The following is a 19529-nucleotide window of genomic DNA, read 5'->3' as shown; positions in this document are numbered from 1 at the left end:
GGGTAGTCTATAGCACAGAGGGGTGGTCTATAGAACAGAGGGGTGGTCTATAGAACAGAGGGGTGGTCTATAGAACAGAGGGGTAGTCTATAGAGCAGAGGGGTAGTCTATAGAACAGAGGGGTAGTCTATAGAACAGAGGGGTGGTCTATAGAGCAGAGGGGTGGTCTATAGAACAGAGGGGTGGTCTATAGAGCAGAGGGGTGGTCTATAGAGCAGAGGGGTGGTCTATAGAGCAGAGGGGTGGTCTATAGAGCAGAGGGGTAGTCTATAGAGCAGAGGGGTAGTCTATAGAGCAGAGGGGTAGTCTATAGAGCAGAGGGGTAGTCTATAGAGCAGAGGGGTGGTCTATAGAACAGAGGGGTGGTCTATAGAGCAGAGGGGTAGTCTATAGAGCAGAGGGGTAGTCTATAGAGCAGAGGGGTAGTCTATAGAACAGGGGGGTAGTCTATAGAACAGGGGGGTAGTCTATAGAGCAGAGGGGTAGTCTATAGAGCAGAGGGGTAGTCTATAGAGCAGAGGGGTAGTCTATAGAGCAGAGGGGTAGTCTATAGAGCAGAGGGGTAGTCTATAGAGCAGAGGGGTGGTCTATAGAGCAGAGGGGTGGTCTATAGAACAGAGGGGTAGTCTATAGAACAGAGGGGTAGTCTATAGAGCAGAGGGGTAGTCTATAGAGCAGAGGGGTAGTCTATAGAACAGAGGGGTGGTCTATAGAACAGAGGGGTGGTCTATAGAGCAGAGGGGTAGTCTATAGAGCAGAGGGGTAGTCTATAGAACAGAGGGGTAGTCTATAGAGCAGAGGGGTAGTCTATAGAGCAGAGGGGTAGTCTATAGAGCAGAGGGGTGGTCTATAGAACAGAGGGGTAGTCTATAGAACAGAGGGGTGGTCTATAGAACAGAGGGGTGGTCTATAGAACAGAGGGGTGGTCTATAGAACAGGGGGGTAGTCTATAGAACAGAGGGGTAGTCTATAGAACAGAGGGGTAGTCTATTCAACTCATTTAGATTCTTTACAGTCTAGAATGTAATGTACTTAGAAGTTTATGTGCCGACATGATGCCTTTTATCATTCTAAATGATCGCTGTCCCCGTTGACATTTTAAGTTTTTAATGTTACTATTTTCTCTCTCCAGATACTGTACTCCCCGTTACCTGAACTATGAGGACCTGGAGAGGAAGTACTGGAAGAACGTGACCTTCGTATCTCCCATATATGGAGCTGACGTCCCCGGGAGCCTCTATGACGAGGTAGATGTCTCAGGAATCATAGAATATCAGTCTCTCTCTTCATCCGTTTTCAAACCCTTTTCCATCTTATTCCATGTCTCTCTCTCTCTCCTCTCTCTCTCCTCTCTCTCTCCCCTCTCTCTCCTCTCTCTCCTCTCTCTCCTCTCTCTCTCTCCCTCTCTCTCTCTCCTCTCTCTCTCTCCTCTCTCTCTCTCTCTCCTCTCTCATCACTGATCATGGTGATCACTGTAATTTCACTCCCTGTATATGGCTTTCTAATCATCTCAGCATGTCCTCTCCTCTCTCCTGGTGCAGGGTATAGTATAGAGGAGTGGAACATCGGACACCTCAACTCTATCTAGCTACTTTCCATCTTCTCTCTCTCGCTTCTGTCTTTCCTCTAATAATAATAATATGCCATTTAGCAGACGCTTTTATCCAAAGCGACTTACAGTCATGTGTGCATACATTTTTACGTATGGGTGGTCCCGGGGATCGAACCCACTACCCTGGCGTTACAAGCACCGTGCTCTACCAATTGAGCTACAGAGGACCTCTAATTCCCTCTCTCTCCTCCTCTCTCCCTTCTCTAGGGTATAGAGGAGTGGAACATCGGCCACCTCAACTCCATCCTGGATGTGATTGAAGAGGACTGTGGTGTTTCTATCCAGGGGGTCAACACACCCTACCTGTACTTTGGCATGTGGAAGACCAGCTTCTCCTGGCACACTGAAGACATGGACCTCTACAGCATCAACTACCTGCACTTTGGAGAGCCCAAGTCCTGGTAGGGGATAGTTATGTGGGGTTATTTGGTAGCATGTTGTCTCAGACAAACAGAGAGGCAGCGTTGGAGGGAGAGATGGGAGGAAAGGGAGGGAGAGATGGGAGGGAGAGATGGGTGGAAAGGGAGGGAGAGATGGGTGGAAAGGGAGGCAGGGTTGGAGGGAGAGATGGGAGGAAAGGGAGAGATGGGAGGAAAGGGAGGGAGGGTTGGAGGGAGAGATGGGTGGAAAGGGAGGCAGCGTTGGAGGGAGAGATGGGAGGAAAGGGAGGCAGGGTTGGAGGGAGAGATGGGAGGAAAGGGAGGCAGCGTTGGAGGGAGAGATGGGAGGAAAGGGAGGCAGCGTTGGAGGGAGAGATGGGAGGAAAGGGAGGCAGCGTTGGAGGGAGAGATGGGAGGAAAGGGAGGCAGCGTTGGAGGGAGAGATGGGAGGAAAGGGAGGCAGGGTTGGAGGGAGAGATGGGAGGAAAGGGAGGCAGGGTTGGAGGGAGAGATGGGAGGAAAGGGAGGCAGGGTTGGAGGGAGAGATGGGAGGAAAGGGAGGTAGCGTTGGAGGGAGAGATGGGAGGAAAGGGAGGTAGCGTTGGAGGGAGAGATGGGAGGAAAGGGAGGCAGCGTTGGAGGGAGAGATGGGTGGAAAGGGAGGTAGCGTTGGAGGGAGAGATGGGAGGAAAGGGAGGTAGCGTTGGAGGGAGAGATGGGTGGAAAGGGAGGTAGCGTTGGAGGGAGAGATGGGTGGAAAGGGAGGCAGGGTTGGAGGGAGAGATGGGTGGAAAGGGAGGTAGCGTTGGAGGGAGAGATGGGAGGAAAGGGAGGTAGCGTTGGAGGGAGAGATGGGTGGAAAGGGAGGTAGCGTTGGAGGGAGAGATGGGAGGGAGAGATGGGAGGAAAGGGAGGCAGCGTTGGAGGTAGAGATGGGTGGAAAGGGAGGTAGCGTTGGAGGGAGAGATGGGAGGAAAGGGAGGCAGCGTTGGAGGGAGAGATGGGTGGAAAGGGAGGTAGCGTTGGAGGGAGAGATGGGTGGAAAGGGAGGCAGGGTTGGAGGGAGAGATGGGAGGAAAGGGAGGTAGCGTTGGAGGGAGAGATGGGTGGAAAGGGAGGCAGGGTTGGAGGGAGAGATGGGTGGAAAGGGAGGTAGCGTTGGAGGGAGAGATGGGTGGAAAGGGAGGTAGCGTTGGAGGGAGAGATGGGAGGAAAGGGAGGCAGGGTTGGAGGGAGAGATGGGTGGAAAGGGAGGCAGGGTTGGAGGGAGAGATGGGTGGAAAGGGAGGCAGGGTTGGAGGGAGAGATGGGAGGAAAGGGAGGCAGGGTTGGAGGGAGAGATGGGTGGAAAGGGAGGTAGCGTTGGAGGGAGAGATGGGTTGGAGGGAGAGATGGGAGGAAAGGGAGGCAGGGTTGGAGGGAGAGATGGGAGGAAAGGGAGGCAGGGTTGGAGGGAGAGATAGGTGGGAATGACTCCTTTATTCCTCCCTCGTCAGCTTGTCTCACTCCCTCTTTCCTCCTCCCTCTCTCCTTTTCTTAGTCTGCCCATCTCTCTCTTCCTCTGGAGGTATACTGCTGCTCATTAGAGCAGGAAGCCCTGCAACACACACACACACACACACACAGTTCTCCCCATTTTGACAGTCTTTCCCTGGAGGCTAGCAGCACAGAGAAGCTCTTCTCTCAACCCCTCCTCACCCCTCACCTCTGCCACTCCTGGGGCAGTCCTCATCTCTCCCCTTTACTTGATCTGGCAGACACACACACACACACCCTTATCTCAGACTGACAGGTGAATATGTGGCAGATAGTATGGTCTTCTGATGGTAGAGGGGGTGGGAGTGAAATGGAATGCCTAGGAACCCTGAGGGAATTCTAAAAGACTTCTCCTGGTTCTATGGCAGGAACTTTGGAATAGTTGTAATTCCAAGGCTCACCACTAGGTGGCAGTATTGTCACTGTAAATGATGGAACATCTGAACAGTTTGTCTCCCTCTACATAAGACCTACCCATAGGCTAGTTTAGTATTTACATGATGTATTAACAGTGTAAACGCTGTCTCTGTCTCCAGGTATATTAACAGTATAAACGCTGTCTCTGTCTCCAGGTATATTAACAGTATAAACGCTGTCTCTGTCTCCAGGTATATTAACAGTATAAACGCTGTCTCTGTCTCCAGGTATATTAACAGTATAAACGCTGTCTCTGTCTCCAGGTATATTAACAGTATAAACGCTGTCTCTGTCTCCAGGTATATTAACAGTATAAACGCTGTCTCTGTCTCCAGGTATATTAACAGTATAAACGCTGTCTCTGTCTCCAGGTATATTAACAGTATAAACGCTGTCTCTGTCTCCAGGTATATTAACAGTATAAACGCTGTCTCTGTCTCCAGGTATATTAACAGTATAAACGCTGTCTCTGTCTCCAGGTATATTAACAGTATAAACGCTGTCTCTGTCTCCAGGTATATTAACAGTATAAACGCTGTCTCTGTCTCCAGGTATATTAACAGTATAAACGCTGTCTCTGTCTCCAGGTATATTAACAGTGTAAACGCTGTCTCTGTCTCCAGGTATATTAACAGTATAAACGCTGTCTCTGTCTCCAGGTATATTAACAGTATAAACGCTGTCTCTGTCTCCAGGTATATTAACAGTATAAACGCTGTCTCTGTCTCCAGGTATATTAACAGTATAAACGCTGTCTCTGTCTCCAGGTATATTAACAGTATAAACGCTGTCTCTGTCTCCAGGTATATTAACAGTATAAACGCTGTCTCTGTCTCCAGGTATATTAACAGTATAAACGCTGTCTCTGTCTCCAGGTATATTAACAGTATAAACGCTGTCTCTGTCTCCAGGTATATTAACAGTATAAACGCTGTCTCTGTCTCCAGGTATATTAACAGTATAAACGCTGTCTCTGTCTCCAGGTATATTAACAGTATAAACGCTGTCTCTGTCTCCAGGTATATTAACAGTATAAACGCTGTCTCTGTCTCCAGGTATATTAACAGTATAAACGCTGTCTCTGTCTCCAGGTATATTAACAGTATAAACGCTGTCTCTGTCTCCAGGTATATTAACAGTATAAACGCTGTCTCTGTCTCCAGGTATATTAACAGTATAAACGCTGTCTCTGTCTCCAGGTATATTAACAGTATAAACGCTGTCTCTGTCTCCAGGTATATTAACAGTGTAAACGCTGTCTCTGTCTCCAGGTATATTAACAGTATAAACGCTGTCTCTGTCTCCAGGTATATTAACAGTATAAACGCTGTCTCTGTCTCCAGGTATATTAACAGTATAAACGCTGTCTCTGTCTCCAGGTATATTAACAGTATAAACGCTGTCTCTGTCTCCAGGTATATTAACAGTATAAACGCTGTCTCTGTCTCCAGGTATATTAACAGTATAAACGCTGTCTCTGTCTCCAGGTATATTAACAGTATAAACGCTGTCTCTGTCTCCAGGTATATTAACAGTATAAACGCTGTCTCTGTCTCCAGGTATATTAACAGTATAAACGCTGTCTCTGTCTCCAGGTATATTAACAGTATAAACGCTGTCTCTGTCTCCAGGTATATTAACAGTATAAACGCTGTCTCTGTCTCCAGGTATATTAACAGTATAAACGCTGTCTCTGTCTCCAGGTATATTAACAGTATAAACGCTGTCTCTGTCTCCAGGTATATTAACAGTATAAACGCTGTCTCTGTCTCCAGGTATATTAACAGTATAAACGCTGTCTCTGTCTCCAGGTATATTAACAGTATAAACGCTGTCTCTGTCTCCAGGTATATTAACAGTATAAACGCTGTCTCTGTCTCCAGGTATATTAACAGTATAAACGCTGTCTCTGTCTCCAGGTATATTAACAGTATAAACGCTGTCTCTGTCTCCAGGTATATTAACAGTATAAACGCTGTCTCTGTCTCCAGGTATATTAACAGTATAAACGCTGTCTCTGTCTCCAGGTATATTAACAGTATAAACGCTGTCTCTGTCTCCAGGTATATTAACAGTATAAACGCTGTCTCTGTCTCCAGGTATATTAACAGTATAAACGCTGTCTCTGTCTCCAGGTATATTAACAGTATAAACGCTGTCTCTGTCTCCAGGTATATTAACAGTATAAACGCTGTCTCTGTCTCCAGGTATATTAACAGTATAAACGCTGTCTCTGTCTCCAGGTATATTAACAGTATAAACGCTGTCTCTGTCTCCAGGTATATTAACAGTATAAACGCTGTCTCTGTCTCCAGGTATATTAACAGTATAAACGCTGTCTCTGTCTCCAGGTATATTAACAGTATAAACGCTGTCTCTGTCTCCAGGTATATTAACAGTATAAACGCTGTCTCTGTCTCCAGGTATATTAACAGTATAAACGCTGTCTCTGTCTCCAGGTATATTAACAGTATAAACGCTGTCTCTGTCTCCAGGTATATTAACAGTATAAACGCTGTCTCTGTCTCCAGGTATATTAACAGTATAAACGCTGTCTCTGTCTCCAGGTATATTAACAGTATAAACGCTGTCTCTGTCTCCAGGTATATTAACAGTATAAACGCTGTCTCTGTCTCCAGGTATATTAACAGTATAAACGCTGTCTCTGTCTCCAGGTATATTAACAGTATAAACGCTGTCTCTGTCTCCAGGTATATTAACAGTATAAACGCTGTCTCTGTCTCCAGGTATATTAACAGTATAAACGCTGTCTCTGTCTCCAGGTATATTAACAGTATAAACGCTGTCTCTGTCTCCAGGTATATTAACAGTATAAACGCTGTCTCTGTCTCCAGGTATATTAACAGTATAAACGCTGTCTCTGTCTCCAGGTATATTAACAGTATAAACGCTGTCTCTGTCTCCAGGTATATTAACAGTATAAACGCTGTCTCTGTCTCCAGGTATATTAACAGTATAAACGCTGTCTCTGTCTCCAGGTATATTAACAGTATAAACGCTGTCTCTGTCTCCAGGTATATTAACAGTATAAACGCTGTCTCTGTCTCCAGGTATATTAACAGTATAAACGCTGTCTCTGTCTCCAGGTATATTAACAGTATAAACGCTGTCTCTGTCTCCAGGTATATTAACAGTATAAACGCTGTCTCTGTCTCCAGGTATATTAACAGTATAAACGCTGTCTCTGTCTCCAGGTATATTAACAGTATAAACGCTGTCTCTGTCTCCAGGTATATTAACAGTATAAACGCTGTCTCTGTCTCCAGGTATATTAACAGTATAAACGCTGTCTCTGTCTCCAGGTATATTAACAGTATAAACGCTGTCTCTGTCTCCAGGTATATTAACAGTATAAACGCTGTCTCTGTCTCCAGGTATATTAACAGTATAAACGCTGTCTCTGTCTCCAGGTATATTAACAGTATAAACGATGTCTCTGTCTCCAGGTATATTAACAGTATAAACGCTGTCTCTGTCTCCAGGTATATTAACAGTATAAACGCTGTCTCTGTCTCCAGGTATATTAACAGTATAAACGCTGTCTCTGTCTCCAGGTATATTAACAGTATAAACGCTGTCTCTGTCTCCAGGTATATTAACAGTATAAACGCTGTCTCTGTCTCCAGGTATATTAACAGTATAAACGCTGTCTCTGTCTCCAGGTATATTAACAGTATAAACGCTGTCTCTGTCTCCAGGTATATTAACAGTATAAACGCTGTCTCTGTCTCCAGGTATATTAACAGTATAAACGCTGTCTCTGTCTCCAGGTATATTAACAGTATAAACGCTGTCTCTGTCTCCAGGTATATTAACAGTATAAACGCTGTCTCTGTCTCCAGGTATATTAACAGTATAAACGCTGTCTCTGTCTACAGGTATATTAACAGTATAAACGCTGTCTCTGTCTACAGGTATATTAACAGTATAAACGCTGTCTCTGTCTCCAGGTATATTAACAGTATAAACGCTGTCTCTGTCTCCAGGTATATTAACAGTATAAACGCTGTCTCTGTCTCCAGGTATATTAACAGTATAAACGCTGTCTCTGTCTCCAGGTATATTAACAGTATAAACGCTGTCTCTGTCTCCAGGTATATTAACAGTATAAACGCTGTCTCTGTCTCCAGGTATATTAACAGTATAAACGCTGTCTCTGTCTCCAGGTATATTAACAGTATAAACGCTGTCTCTGTCTCCAGGTATATTAACAGTATAAACGCTGTCTCTGTCTCCAGGTATATTAACAGTATAAACGCTGTCTCTGTCTCCAGGTATATTAACAGTATAAACGCTGTCTCTGTCTCCAGGTATATTAACAGTATAAACGCTGTCTCTGTCTCCAGGTATATTAACAGTATAAACGCTGTCTCTGTCTCCAGGTATATTAACAGTATAAACGCTGTCTCTGTCTCCAGGTATGCCATCCCCCCTGAGCACGGGAAGAGGCTAGAGAGACTGGCTACAGGTAATATTTATAGTCAAAGTTTAACTTGAAAGTAGAACACTTAGGCTGCGTTTACGCAGGCAGCCCAATTCTGATCTTTTGCCGATTTTTAATAGTTATTTAGCCAATAATTGGGCTGGCTGTGTAAACGCGGCCTTAAGAGGATAGATATAAGTTCTTGTACCAATAGCAGTGTGTTTACTCTGTCAATCTGTCTTAACAGTCTCTCCACGTTCTGTGTGTGTGTTTTCAGGTTTCTTCCACAACGGGTTTAAAGGGTGTGAGGCTTTTCTCCGTCACAAGATGACCCTGATCTCCCCCTCCATCCTGAAGAAGTACAGCATCCCCTTCGACAAGGTAGGAAAACTTGACAAGTTTCTAACTGCCACTTTTTAAACCATTTCATCTTAGCTACCGTTACCATAGTGAGAGAACACACTCTTCTACACGATCACAAACCTCACTTTTAGTCGTCTTTACAAACATTACAACAGGTCTTCACTTCAGTTCATTGTGTTTATGTATTGACTGGTTGTATATGGTGTTGCAGTTCACTCCTTGACCTGGTCTTAGGAGAGAGGTTGTGTATGTCTGATGCAGGCTGATACGTTAGCTAGACAAACACAAGTGATCCTGTCTTCAAAGTAATGTGGCCGTTTTCTCTTTTCTTTCAAGGGATCTCAATGGGACAAATGGATAGAATTGCTAAAGGAAATTTGCCAGTGGTTTTCTCCTCAATAACTCCCTCCTCCCCCTCTCTCCAGATCACCCAGGAGGCAGGGGAGTTTATGATAACCTTCCCCTATGGTTACCACGCTGGCTTCAACCACGGCTTCAACTGTGCCGAGTCTACCAACTTCGCTAGTGTCCGATGGATCGACTACGGCAAGGTGGCCACTCAGGTAAAGATGTCCTGAAGAAAACACAGCGCTGTTTACTCCGAAATATTTCTGTTGTGTATTTCCCGCACTTCCACCTTGGCCTGGAACCAGGGACCCCTCCAGAACTATGGTCAGTACCTCTGGGGGAGGAGTACCACCTTGGCCTGGAACCAGGGACCCCTCCAGAACTATGGTCAGTACCTCTGGGGGGGAGTACTTCTGGGTCTCAGGGGCGGGTGACGTCGCTTGCACAACGGAAGCTACTAGCTGCACCGCTAACAAGCTAGCAATTCTACTTCACCTGCACACACTTAATAGTATACTAGTGTCCATATTAGGACACAGCCAAACACTTCCTCCTCCTCCCCTCTGAAGTATACATGCAGTAAGGACATTAACAGTGTGGTTTATAGGACCCCTCCTAACCTCCCTTTTCCCCTCCTCCCTAGTGCAGTAAGGACATGGTGTAGTATGGTTACTGTACACTAAATAGTATGCTAGTCTGGATCCTAACTCTCCTCTCTAGTGTAGTAGGGACATGGTGAAGATCAGTATGAATCCCTTTGTGTAGAGGTTCCACGCTAAATAGTATGCCAACTCCCCTCTCCCCTCCACCCTAGTGTACATGCAGTAAAGACATGGTGAAAATCAGTATGGATCCCTTCGTGAAGTGGTTCCAACCGGACCGCTATGCCGTATGGAAGCTGGGGAAAGACTCCGGTCCTCTGGACCACACCCGAGCCACGCCCGCCACCACCCCTGAGCTGCAGAACTGGCTACAGCGCAGCCGGGTCAAGACTCCTGGGAAGAGGTATGGGGGTGTGGGAGGGAGGAGGGGTGTGGAGGGAGGGAGGGAGGGTGGGAGGAGGAGGGTGTGGAAGGGGTGTGGGACGGAGGAGGGGTGTGGAAGGGAGGAGGGGTGTGGGAGGGAGGAGGGGTGTGGGAGGGAGGAGGGGTGTGGAAGTGTGTGTGAACTTACTGAATGTGCTGAACATTGCAGATTTTTTTTATTTTTTAGAATTGTTATGAATAAAAAAAGTGGCATGTCAAAGAGATGCGAACGTTTCTCCATTTGGACCCCTTACAGCAGCCTCCCACACCCACAGACCAGATCCAAGCGCCTGAGGACCAGCGAGGAGCCTGTAGCCCTGGAAGGGTGCTCTGTCCTGGGTAGGAGGAGAGGCCTGGGGGGCACCCTGGCTCCCAAGATCCGGAGAGGCTGCAGGGCCGTGGTAGAGGAGGAGGAGGAGGAGGAGGAGGAGGAAGAAGGAGAGGGAGAGGATCAGACTGAGAATACACTCCGGCTACCTGGTAAGAGATTAGTTGATTGATTGATTCTGAATGATTTATCTATTGATTGATTGGTGGAAAGAGCATAGAGCTCCCTATTAAATTAGTAGAAGGGCTATGTCTTAAACCCTCAATGTTCCAGAATGGGGTGAAAATGGCAGCCATATTGGTCAGGGAGAAATCCAAACCAGTCTAATTGGAATGAATGGCAGTAGAGGCACAATTCTGATACTTATGCCGGAAAATAAAACTAAGGCATGAGATATCAGAAATTGTGCAATAGAATTCATGTCAACCTAAAATATAGTCCATAAATAAATTGTCTGGCTAGCTAGCTAACAAACATACAGTGCAGGAACAGTCTTCAAATGCATTATTCGACACCATGTCTTATTACAGCACTGGCTAACCATGGTTGACCAACTCCCTGACCAAAATGGCTGACCTTTACCTTTATCCAGGTTCATGTCCATTCTAGTATTGTGTAATTCCTAATTCTATGAGTAAGAGACTAGATACAAATGGCCCAAAGCCTTTTTCTTCTGTAATATCTTCTGGATACGGGCCCTTGTAGACCGATTTTATTTTATCATTCAAATGTTGTTTTTAGTTTTTTTGACTATCTCAAAGTTTTTTTTTATCTAAGAGTGGATTTTCCACACACTCTCTTAACTGTTGTATGTTGTTGTCTCTGTTCCACAGGTCCTTGCCGGCAGATGTGTGTGGTGAAAGTCAACAGGATGGAAGTGGAGAGTGACCGGTTGGCCTTCCCCTGTCCTCCTGAACCTCTACGTCCCCTCATCTAGCCCTTCTCCCCCTCTCACCCCCGACTTCTCTTCTCTCCCCTCTCCCTCTCTCACCCCTGACCCCTCTCCCTCCCCTGCCTCAATGGACACCACAGAACAAGGGACAGGGGTAGGGACTCACCCCTCACCCCATCTGCATCCCACTAACCCCCCACAGGACCCCTCGGGGTCAGAGTTCACAGAGGTCATTAAAGGACCCCATCAGAGGTCCGAGGCTGCCCCTACACCTGCCCGATCAGAAAGAACAGAAACCCCAGGAGGACCCTTTATGTCAGTATGCATAGAATCTACTCCACTGGGACTGGCCCCTCGGGACTGCTCTATGGACGTCCACCCCTCTCCAGACTCCCTACGGACCCGATTACCTTCCCCCGGAACGGTGCGCCCGACTGGGGCTCAGGGGTGTACGGACTCAGCCTGTGGCCCTGGAGCTTTTCAACCAAGCTCTTCTTATGTAGAGAAGTCGTCTCTAGCCCCTGATCCGAACCCCGAGCACGGAGTATAAAATGGAGACATGTCAAGGTACTGCGGTTGATGCTAACAACTCTACTGCTACCACTACGACGCACAGCAGTCACAACTCTGGAAGCAGAACGCCTGCACTTTATAATGGCATTTACACTAATACTGACTCTGTGCCCAAAGGATGCGTTAGCTCCAGCTCTGGTCCATCTAACTCGTTCAGGTGTAGTGAACAGAACTGTGCCCCCGTACAAAACCCTTCCCCTCCAAGGTGTAGTTTACAAAACTGTTCCCCCGTTGACACCTCTCCCCCCTTTCCAAGGTGTAGTACCCACAACTGCACCCCCGTTGAAAACTGTTCCCCTCCTCTCCTCCAGAGGAACGGCAGGGTAGACATGCCTCTCCTCACCCCCGAACTGTCTGGAGAGGTGAGGCTCTGTCCCCCACTTCCCCCCGTTCTCACCCAGGAGATGCCATCCCTCACCCTCGCCGTCAGCGGAGGTCACGTCCAGGTCAAAGGTCAGAGGTCCTCCTCCTCGACTGCCCGACATGGTGGTTCTCTAACGTTACCGGATTTACCGGACAGTCACCCGGTCCTCGCTCCAGTGCTCCAACGCGAGACGCCCACCACCCTCTCGTCAGAAACAGAAACGTTAACGGACGAGGTGTGCGAGGTGGAGTTGGCGTCAAAGAAGTCGAAGGAAGAGGATTTTAGACCGTTAGCACTTTACAGCGACTGGTGCTTAGGTTCTACTGAAGACCACCATAGACCAGAGCTGGATTTACAGTTAGCGGCTTACGTGGCTAATGCAGCTAGCGACGCTCGGCCCAAAATGGCCGCCTCTGAGCACAAAATGGCACCCTCTCGGCACTCCGGTCCTACCGAAGACCACCACCGTAGACCAGAGCTGGAGTTACAGTTAGCGGCTAATGCAGCTAGCGATGCTCAACCCAAAATGGACGCCCCTCTGCTTAAAATGACCACCGCCGCTTCCCATCTAGAAGCACTGCCAATCCAGACGTTGTCTGAGGCAGTGCTGACCATCGAGAACCACTGTAGCCCAACCTCAGCGGAGGCCCATGCTAGCGACCACATGCTCTGTGACGTTACGCTACTGCAAACGCAGCAAACCCAGAAACACAGGTCCTCCAAGGCAACCGCAACAGCAGCAGTATCCATGGATTCCAACTCGGAAGGATCATCTCAAAGAGACAAAGTATTTAGAGACTCCAGTGCTACGGGTATATATCTAGCTAGCACCAGTTTGACTTATAACAATACGTTGGCCCACTCTTCTGAGCTGAGTGTTTTAAATGAACATTCAGCAACACTACAACACCAAAACAACAACAACGAAACTCCACACTCCAACATGGATGTCGTTTGTAGTTCACGAAACGTGGAATCCATTTGTAGTTCACGAAACGTGGAATCCATTTGTAGTTCACGAAACGTGGAATCCATTTGTAGTTCACGAAACGTGGAATCCATTTGTAGTTCACGAAACGTGGATTCTATTTCTGGTTCCAGAAACATGGAATCCATTTGTAGTTCCCAAAACGTGGATTCCATTTGTAGTTCTCGAAACATGGACTCTGTTTGTAGTTCCCAAAGCCTCTACCTGGAGCCCAAACCTTTCTCAGACGGCATCTGGAAGAACCTCAACTCCCAGAGTCCTGCGGTGCTCATCGAGAGCCTCCACCACCCGGAGCTCCCTGCTGATTATACCCACGATGCACTGCCCTACACCATGTGGACTGAGCCGCAGTGCAAAGAGGTCACAGACCTCGATCACGACACTGAGACGGACGACCAGGACCTAGAGGGACAGGGGGATGGGCCTCTCACCTGGGCCCAGCTGGAGTCCACCTCTCTGGGTTCGGCCGGTGTCGGGGAGCCCCTGGGTCTCTGTGGAGACTTTGAGCTCCAGAGAGGGGAGGTGGAGGCAGCGGAAGCCCTGGCTCTGTGCAGGGAACTGGGGGTGGAGAGGGAGGCCGAGGGGGGTCTAGAACCAGACCCTCCTGAATCGCCCTTGGAGGAGAGACTTGTGGAAGGAGAGGAGGAGGGGGTGTCAGAAATGGAAGAGGGGGATTCGGAGGAAGAGGGGCAGAGCAGCACGAGGGAGGAGAGTAGTAGTGAGTCGTCGGAAGGAGAGGCAGAGGAAGAGGAGGAAGAAGTGGAGGAAGACGATGATAATGATTTGAGCGACTTTGAGTGTGGGGACTCGGGGCTGGAACCTGGAGAGGTTTGCACTGTGCGTATGGCTGCTGAGACACACACGATAACGCACACACACACACACACACACACACGATAACACACACACACACACACATACGATAACACACATACAATAACACACACACACACACATACGATAACACACATACACACACACCTATTCCAATCCCTTTTGATTGTCTTTTCAAAAACCATGTTCTTTAAACAAAGACTGATTTTTGACCAGAACCTTATGGGCCCCTGTCAAAACAGCACTATGGACCCTAATCAATTTAGTGCACTATGGACCCTAGTCAATTTAGTGCACTATGGACCCTAGTCAATTTAGTGCGCTATGGACCCTAGTCAATTTAGTGCACTATGGACCCTAGTCAATTTAGTGCACTATGGATCCTAGTCAATTTAGTGCACTATGGACCCTAGTCAATTTAGTGCGCTATGGACCCTAGTCAATTTAGTGCGCTATGGACCCTAGTCAATTTAGTGCACTATGGACCCTAGTCAATTTAGTGCACTATGGACCCTAGTCAATTTAGTGCGCTATGGTCCCTAGTCAATTTAGTACACTATGGACCCTAGTCAATTTAGTACACTATGGAATAGTGCCATTTCGGGGGGGGACACCTTTGAACCCTCAGTCTGACCCCTGACCCCTGTTCTCTCCCAGTACCCAGCTGCTCCACACACACACACCAATGACATTTGACCCCTTATCTTTCCCAGCACCCTGCTGCTCCAACGGGAAGAGAACCAGTAAGAGCTGGCGTCACCCTCTGAGGAAGCCCACCGTGCAGGCCGCGCCCGCTGCTGTCAAACAGGCTGTCAGCGATGACGGTAGGCACACACACACACACACACACACACACACACACACACACACACAGACACACACACACACACACACACACACACACAGACATGAACGTACACACAGACATACACACACAGACACACACACACAGACACACAGACACACACACACACACACACACACACACACATGAACGTACACACACACACACACACACAGACATGAACGTACACACACACACACACACACACACACACACACACACACACACACACATGAACGTACACACACACACACAGACACACACACACACACACACACACACACACACACACACACAGACATGAACGTACACACACACACACACACACATGAACGTACACACACACACACACATGAACGCACACACACACACACACACACACACACACACGCACACACACACACAGACAGACAGACATGAACGTACACACACAGTTTGAGATGATGGTAGGTTTACCGTTGAGCTTAGCCTCAGAATGATAAGACAAACAGACTTTTTATTGACTGTGTCCGTTGACAATGTTTTTAAAATATTTTTATTGGACATATACGGTTTTTGAAATAGGTTGTTATATAGAGTAAGCATCATACATAAATCAGATTACAATATTAAGCCGCCCCAAACAAACCAAACCAAACCCAACCTGTAATATTAAAACAAAACCCAACATTCCCCGTTATTCCATTGAAAATGTTTATTATGTAGCTCAATTGGTAGAGCACGGCGCTTGTAACGCCAGGGTAGTGGGTTCGTTCCCCGGGACCACCCATACGTAAAAATGTATGCACACATGACTGTAAGTCGCTTTGGATAAAAGCGTCTGCTAAATGGCATATTTTATTATTATTATTATTATTATTATTATTATTTAACCAGGCAAGTCCGTTAAAGACAAATTCTTATTTTCAAAGACTGCCTGAAGTCCCATACAAACGTGATAAACTGTAATGATTACATACAATGACTATGGGCACGAATAAAACAAACAACATTTAGTCAAATAATTTCAGCTAACCCAAACTACCCAAAACAGCTACCAAAAACGACTCAAAATAGCTACCTTAAACTACTCAAAACAGCTACCCAAAACAACCCCTGAACTACCCAAAACGTCCTCAAACTACCAAAACCGCTACTACTACTAACTACCATAAACTACCCAAAACAGCTACAACAAACGACCCAGAATGACTACCACAAACAACCCAGAATGACTACCACAAACGACACAAAATGACTACCACAAACGACACAAAATGACTACCACAAACGACACAAAATGACTACCACAAACGACACAAAATGACTACCACAAACGACCCAAAATGACTACCACAAACGACCCAGAATGACTACCACAAACGACCCAAAACTACAGTGATGGCTGTTTTGGGTTGTGATACAGTGACTACAGTATTTTGAGGTTGTTTTGGATCATTAGTAGGACCCACAACAGTAAACAACAGTTAACAGGGGCGGCAGGTAGCCTGGCGGTTAAGAGCGTTGGGCCAGTAACCGAAAGGTCGCTGGTTTGAATCCCCCAGCCGACTAGGTGAAAAATATGTCCTTGAGCAAGGCAACTAACCCTAATTGCTCCTGTAAGTCTCTCTGGATAAGAGTGTCTGCTAAATGACTAAAAATGTAAACTGTTACTAAAAGCATCAGCATCAAGTTTCCTGTTAGTCTAGTTCAACAGTCAAGTTTCTTTTAACTCAGTCCCAGATCAGTCTGTTTTATTCTTTACCCAGAACCCCCGGAGGCGTGTTTGACGGAGGAGCAGGAGGCTGAGCCGTGGGCTAAGCCCCTCCTCTTCTTGTGGCAGAACAGGAAGTGTTACTTCACGGCGGAGAGAGAGTACAACGCCAACGCAGCAACGATGTTGCCCCACTGTGCTGTCTGCACACTGTTCATGCCCTACTACCAGGTACACAGACACAGTGTAGAAGGCGACTAGTTTCACCAACCGTTTTTGAGTCTACTCCTACAACCATCGACAGCCACGCGACTGTCATCAACCCTCAAGCACAGAGACATATTACTATCTGAAACTCTCCTTCTAATCTCTTCCTCTTCTCTCCCCCCAGCCTGAGGACAGAGCTGACGACCTCAAGCCCGTCCCCTCCTCCCCTCTCCCTTCCTCCTCCCCTCCCTCCCCCACTACCTCCAGGTCTAGAGGAGGAGCAGAGGCTCTGAGGAGGAGCAAGCCCCTGCTGCCAGAGATGTGTTTCAGCTACAGGGAGCAGACGTGTCCCCCGACCCCCACCAACGCCCTGCTGCAGGAGGATGGCACCAGCCCACTGCTCACCTGTCAGGGATGCTGTCTACAGGTCCATGCTAGTGAGTAGGGAGGGAGGGAGGGGTGTGGAGGGAAGGTTGCGTGCTTCATGTTCCCAACTCTGGTGGAAAAAGTTCACTGAGTACAAAGCCTGTGTGTGTGTGTGTGTGTGTGTGCTCTCTGAGAGGTTGTGGTTAGTTCTCTCTCTCTCTCTCTCTCTCTCTTGCTTCTCTCTCTCTCTCTCTCTCTCTCTCTCTCTCTCTCTCTCTCTCTCTCTCGCTTTTTCTCTCTCGCTTTCTCTCTCTCTCTCTCTCTCATTAGTTGTGTTTCTCTCGTCAGCTGAGGGTGAATCTTCTCGTCTTACTACACACATCCTGTACAACTCTCCTTGCCAATACCACACACACACACACACACACACACACACACACACAGAGACACAGGATAAATATGGTATGATGTGTCTTCCTGTCTGTTATTTGAACCTTTTGAAAGGAGTCTAACTGTCTGTTTTGGTTTGATGATGAATAGCAGATGATTTGGAGAAGGGAAAACACACAGACACACTTTCATGTCCTGTCCCCGTACCATCAGTGTCCTGTCCCCATACCGTCAGTGTCCTGTCCCCGTACCGTCAGTGTCCTGTCCCCGTACCGTCAGTGTCCTGTCCCCGTACCGCCAGTGTCCTGTCCCCGTACCGCCAGTGTCCTGTCCCCGTACCGCCAGTGTCCTGTCCCCGTACCGCCAGTGTCCTGTCCCCGTACCGCCAGTGTCCTGTCCCCGTACCGCCAGTGTCCTGTCCCCGTACCGCCAGTGTCCTGTCCCCGTACCGCCAGTGTCCTGTCCCCGTACCGCCAGTGTCCTGTCCCCGTACCGCCAGTGTCCTGTCCCCGTACCGCCAGTGTCCTGTCCCCGTACCGCCAGTGTCCCTGTACCGTCAGTGTCCTGTCTCCGTACCGTCAGTGTCCTGTCTCCATACCATCAGTACCACAGGCTGATTAGCATAGCCAGTTAGTGAGTGATGCTGATCCATCGTGTCATGCTGTAGATAGATGGAGTGGTAGGGACCGGGCTAAGATATCTCTATACACATGCCACCTCTCCTCTGCATGCTATCAACCACTCTTTCAGCATGACTGGGAACTACAATAGAGATGGAAAATGTGGTTTCACTAACTGTATGTGTGTGATTTCTCCTAGTGTGTCTGTGTGCCAGAACGTTACACTGTTACACACCCAGTCTGTTTTGTAGTGGATATGGAACGTTCTGTCTGTTTTCTAGTGGATATGGAATGTTCTGTCTGTTTTGTAGTGGATATGGAACGTTCTGTCTGTTTTGTAGTGGATATGGAACGTTCTGTCTGTTTTGTAGTGGATATGGAACGTTCTGTCTGTTTTCTAGTGGATATGGAACGTTCTGTCTGTTTTCTAGTGGATATGGAACGTTCTGTCTGTTTTCTAGTGGATATGGAACGTTCTGTCTGTTTTGTAGTGGATATGGAACGTTCTGTCTGTTTTCTAGTGGATATGGAACGTTCTGTCTGTTTTCTAGTGGATATGGAACGTTCTGTCTGTTTTCTAGTGGATATGGAATGTTCTGTCTGTTCTAGTGGATATGGAACGTTCTGTCTGTTTTCTAGTGGATATGGAACGTTCTGTCTGTTTTGTAGTGGATATGGAACGTTCTCTTTCTGTCTGTTTTCTAGTGGATATGGAACGTTCTGTCTGTTTTGTAGTGGATATGGAACGTTCTGTCTGTTTTCTAGTGGATATGGAACGTTCTGTCTGTTTTGTAGTGGATATGGAACGTTCTGTCTGTTTTCTAGTGGATATGGAACGTTCTGTCTGTTTTCTAGTGGATATGGAACGTTCTGTCTGTTTTCTAGTGGATATGGAACGTTCTGTCTGTTTTCTAGTGGATATGGAACGTTCTCTTTCTGTCTGTTTTGTAGTGGATATGGAACGTTCTGTCTGTTTTCTAGTGGATATGGAACGTTCTGTCTGTTTTGTAGTGGATATGGAACGTTCTGTCTGTTTTGTAGTGGATATGGAACGTTCTGTCTGTTTTGTAGTGGATATGGAACGTTCTGTCTGTTTTGTAGTGGATATGGAACGTTCTCTTTCTGTCTGTTTTGTAGTGGATATGGAACGTTCTGTCTGTTTTGTAGTGGATATGGAACGTTCTGTCTGTTTTGTAGTGGATATGGAACGTTCTCTTTCTGTCTGTTTTGTAGTGGATATGGAACGTTCTGTCTGTTTTCTAGTGGATATGGAACGTTCTGTCTGTTTTCTAGTGGATATGGAAC

At 47.2% G+C, this 19529-nt stretch overlaps 1 protein-coding gene across 1 annotated transcript in view; it reads left to right on the top strand.

The window, feature by feature from the left end:
• The window catches only part of LOC121551904 (lysine-specific demethylase 4C), a 36873-nt gene that overhangs the window by 3366 nt on the left and 13978 nt on the right, over positions 1 to 19529 (top strand). Inside the window, exons 3-15 of the mRNA XM_045214469.1 lie at positions 1133 to 1247; positions 1820 to 2013; positions 8385 to 8434; positions 8667 to 8770; positions 9178 to 9315; positions 9915 to 10105; positions 10382 to 10605; positions 11287 to 11384; positions 11548 to 11664; positions 11864 to 14134; positions 14835 to 14928; positions 16697 to 16872; positions 17033 to 17285. Coding sequence (XP_045070404.1) covers positions 1133 to 1247; positions 1820 to 2013; positions 8385 to 8434; positions 8667 to 8770; positions 9178 to 9315; positions 9915 to 10105; positions 10382 to 10605; positions 11287 to 11384; positions 11548 to 11664; positions 11864 to 14134; positions 14835 to 14928; positions 16697 to 16872; positions 17033 to 17285 — 4025 coding nt within the window. The remainder of the gene's footprint in view (positions 1 to 1132; positions 1248 to 1819; positions 2014 to 8384; positions 8435 to 8666; positions 8771 to 9177; positions 9316 to 9914; positions 10106 to 10381; positions 10606 to 11286; positions 11385 to 11547; positions 11665 to 11863; positions 14135 to 14834; positions 14929 to 16696; positions 16873 to 17032; positions 17286 to 19529) is intronic.

The sequence above is a fragment of the Coregonus clupeaformis genome, unplaced genomic scaffold, assembly GCF_020615455.1.
Source record: "Coregonus clupeaformis isolate EN_2021a unplaced genomic scaffold, ASM2061545v1 scaf0261, whole genome shotgun sequence".
NCBI classification, from domain to species: domain Eukaryota; kingdom Metazoa; phylum Chordata; class Actinopteri; order Salmoniformes; family Salmonidae; genus Coregonus; species Coregonus clupeaformis.
The sequence above is the reverse complement of the archived record's forward strand: the minus strand, read 5'-3'. Positions and strand labels throughout refer to the sequence as shown.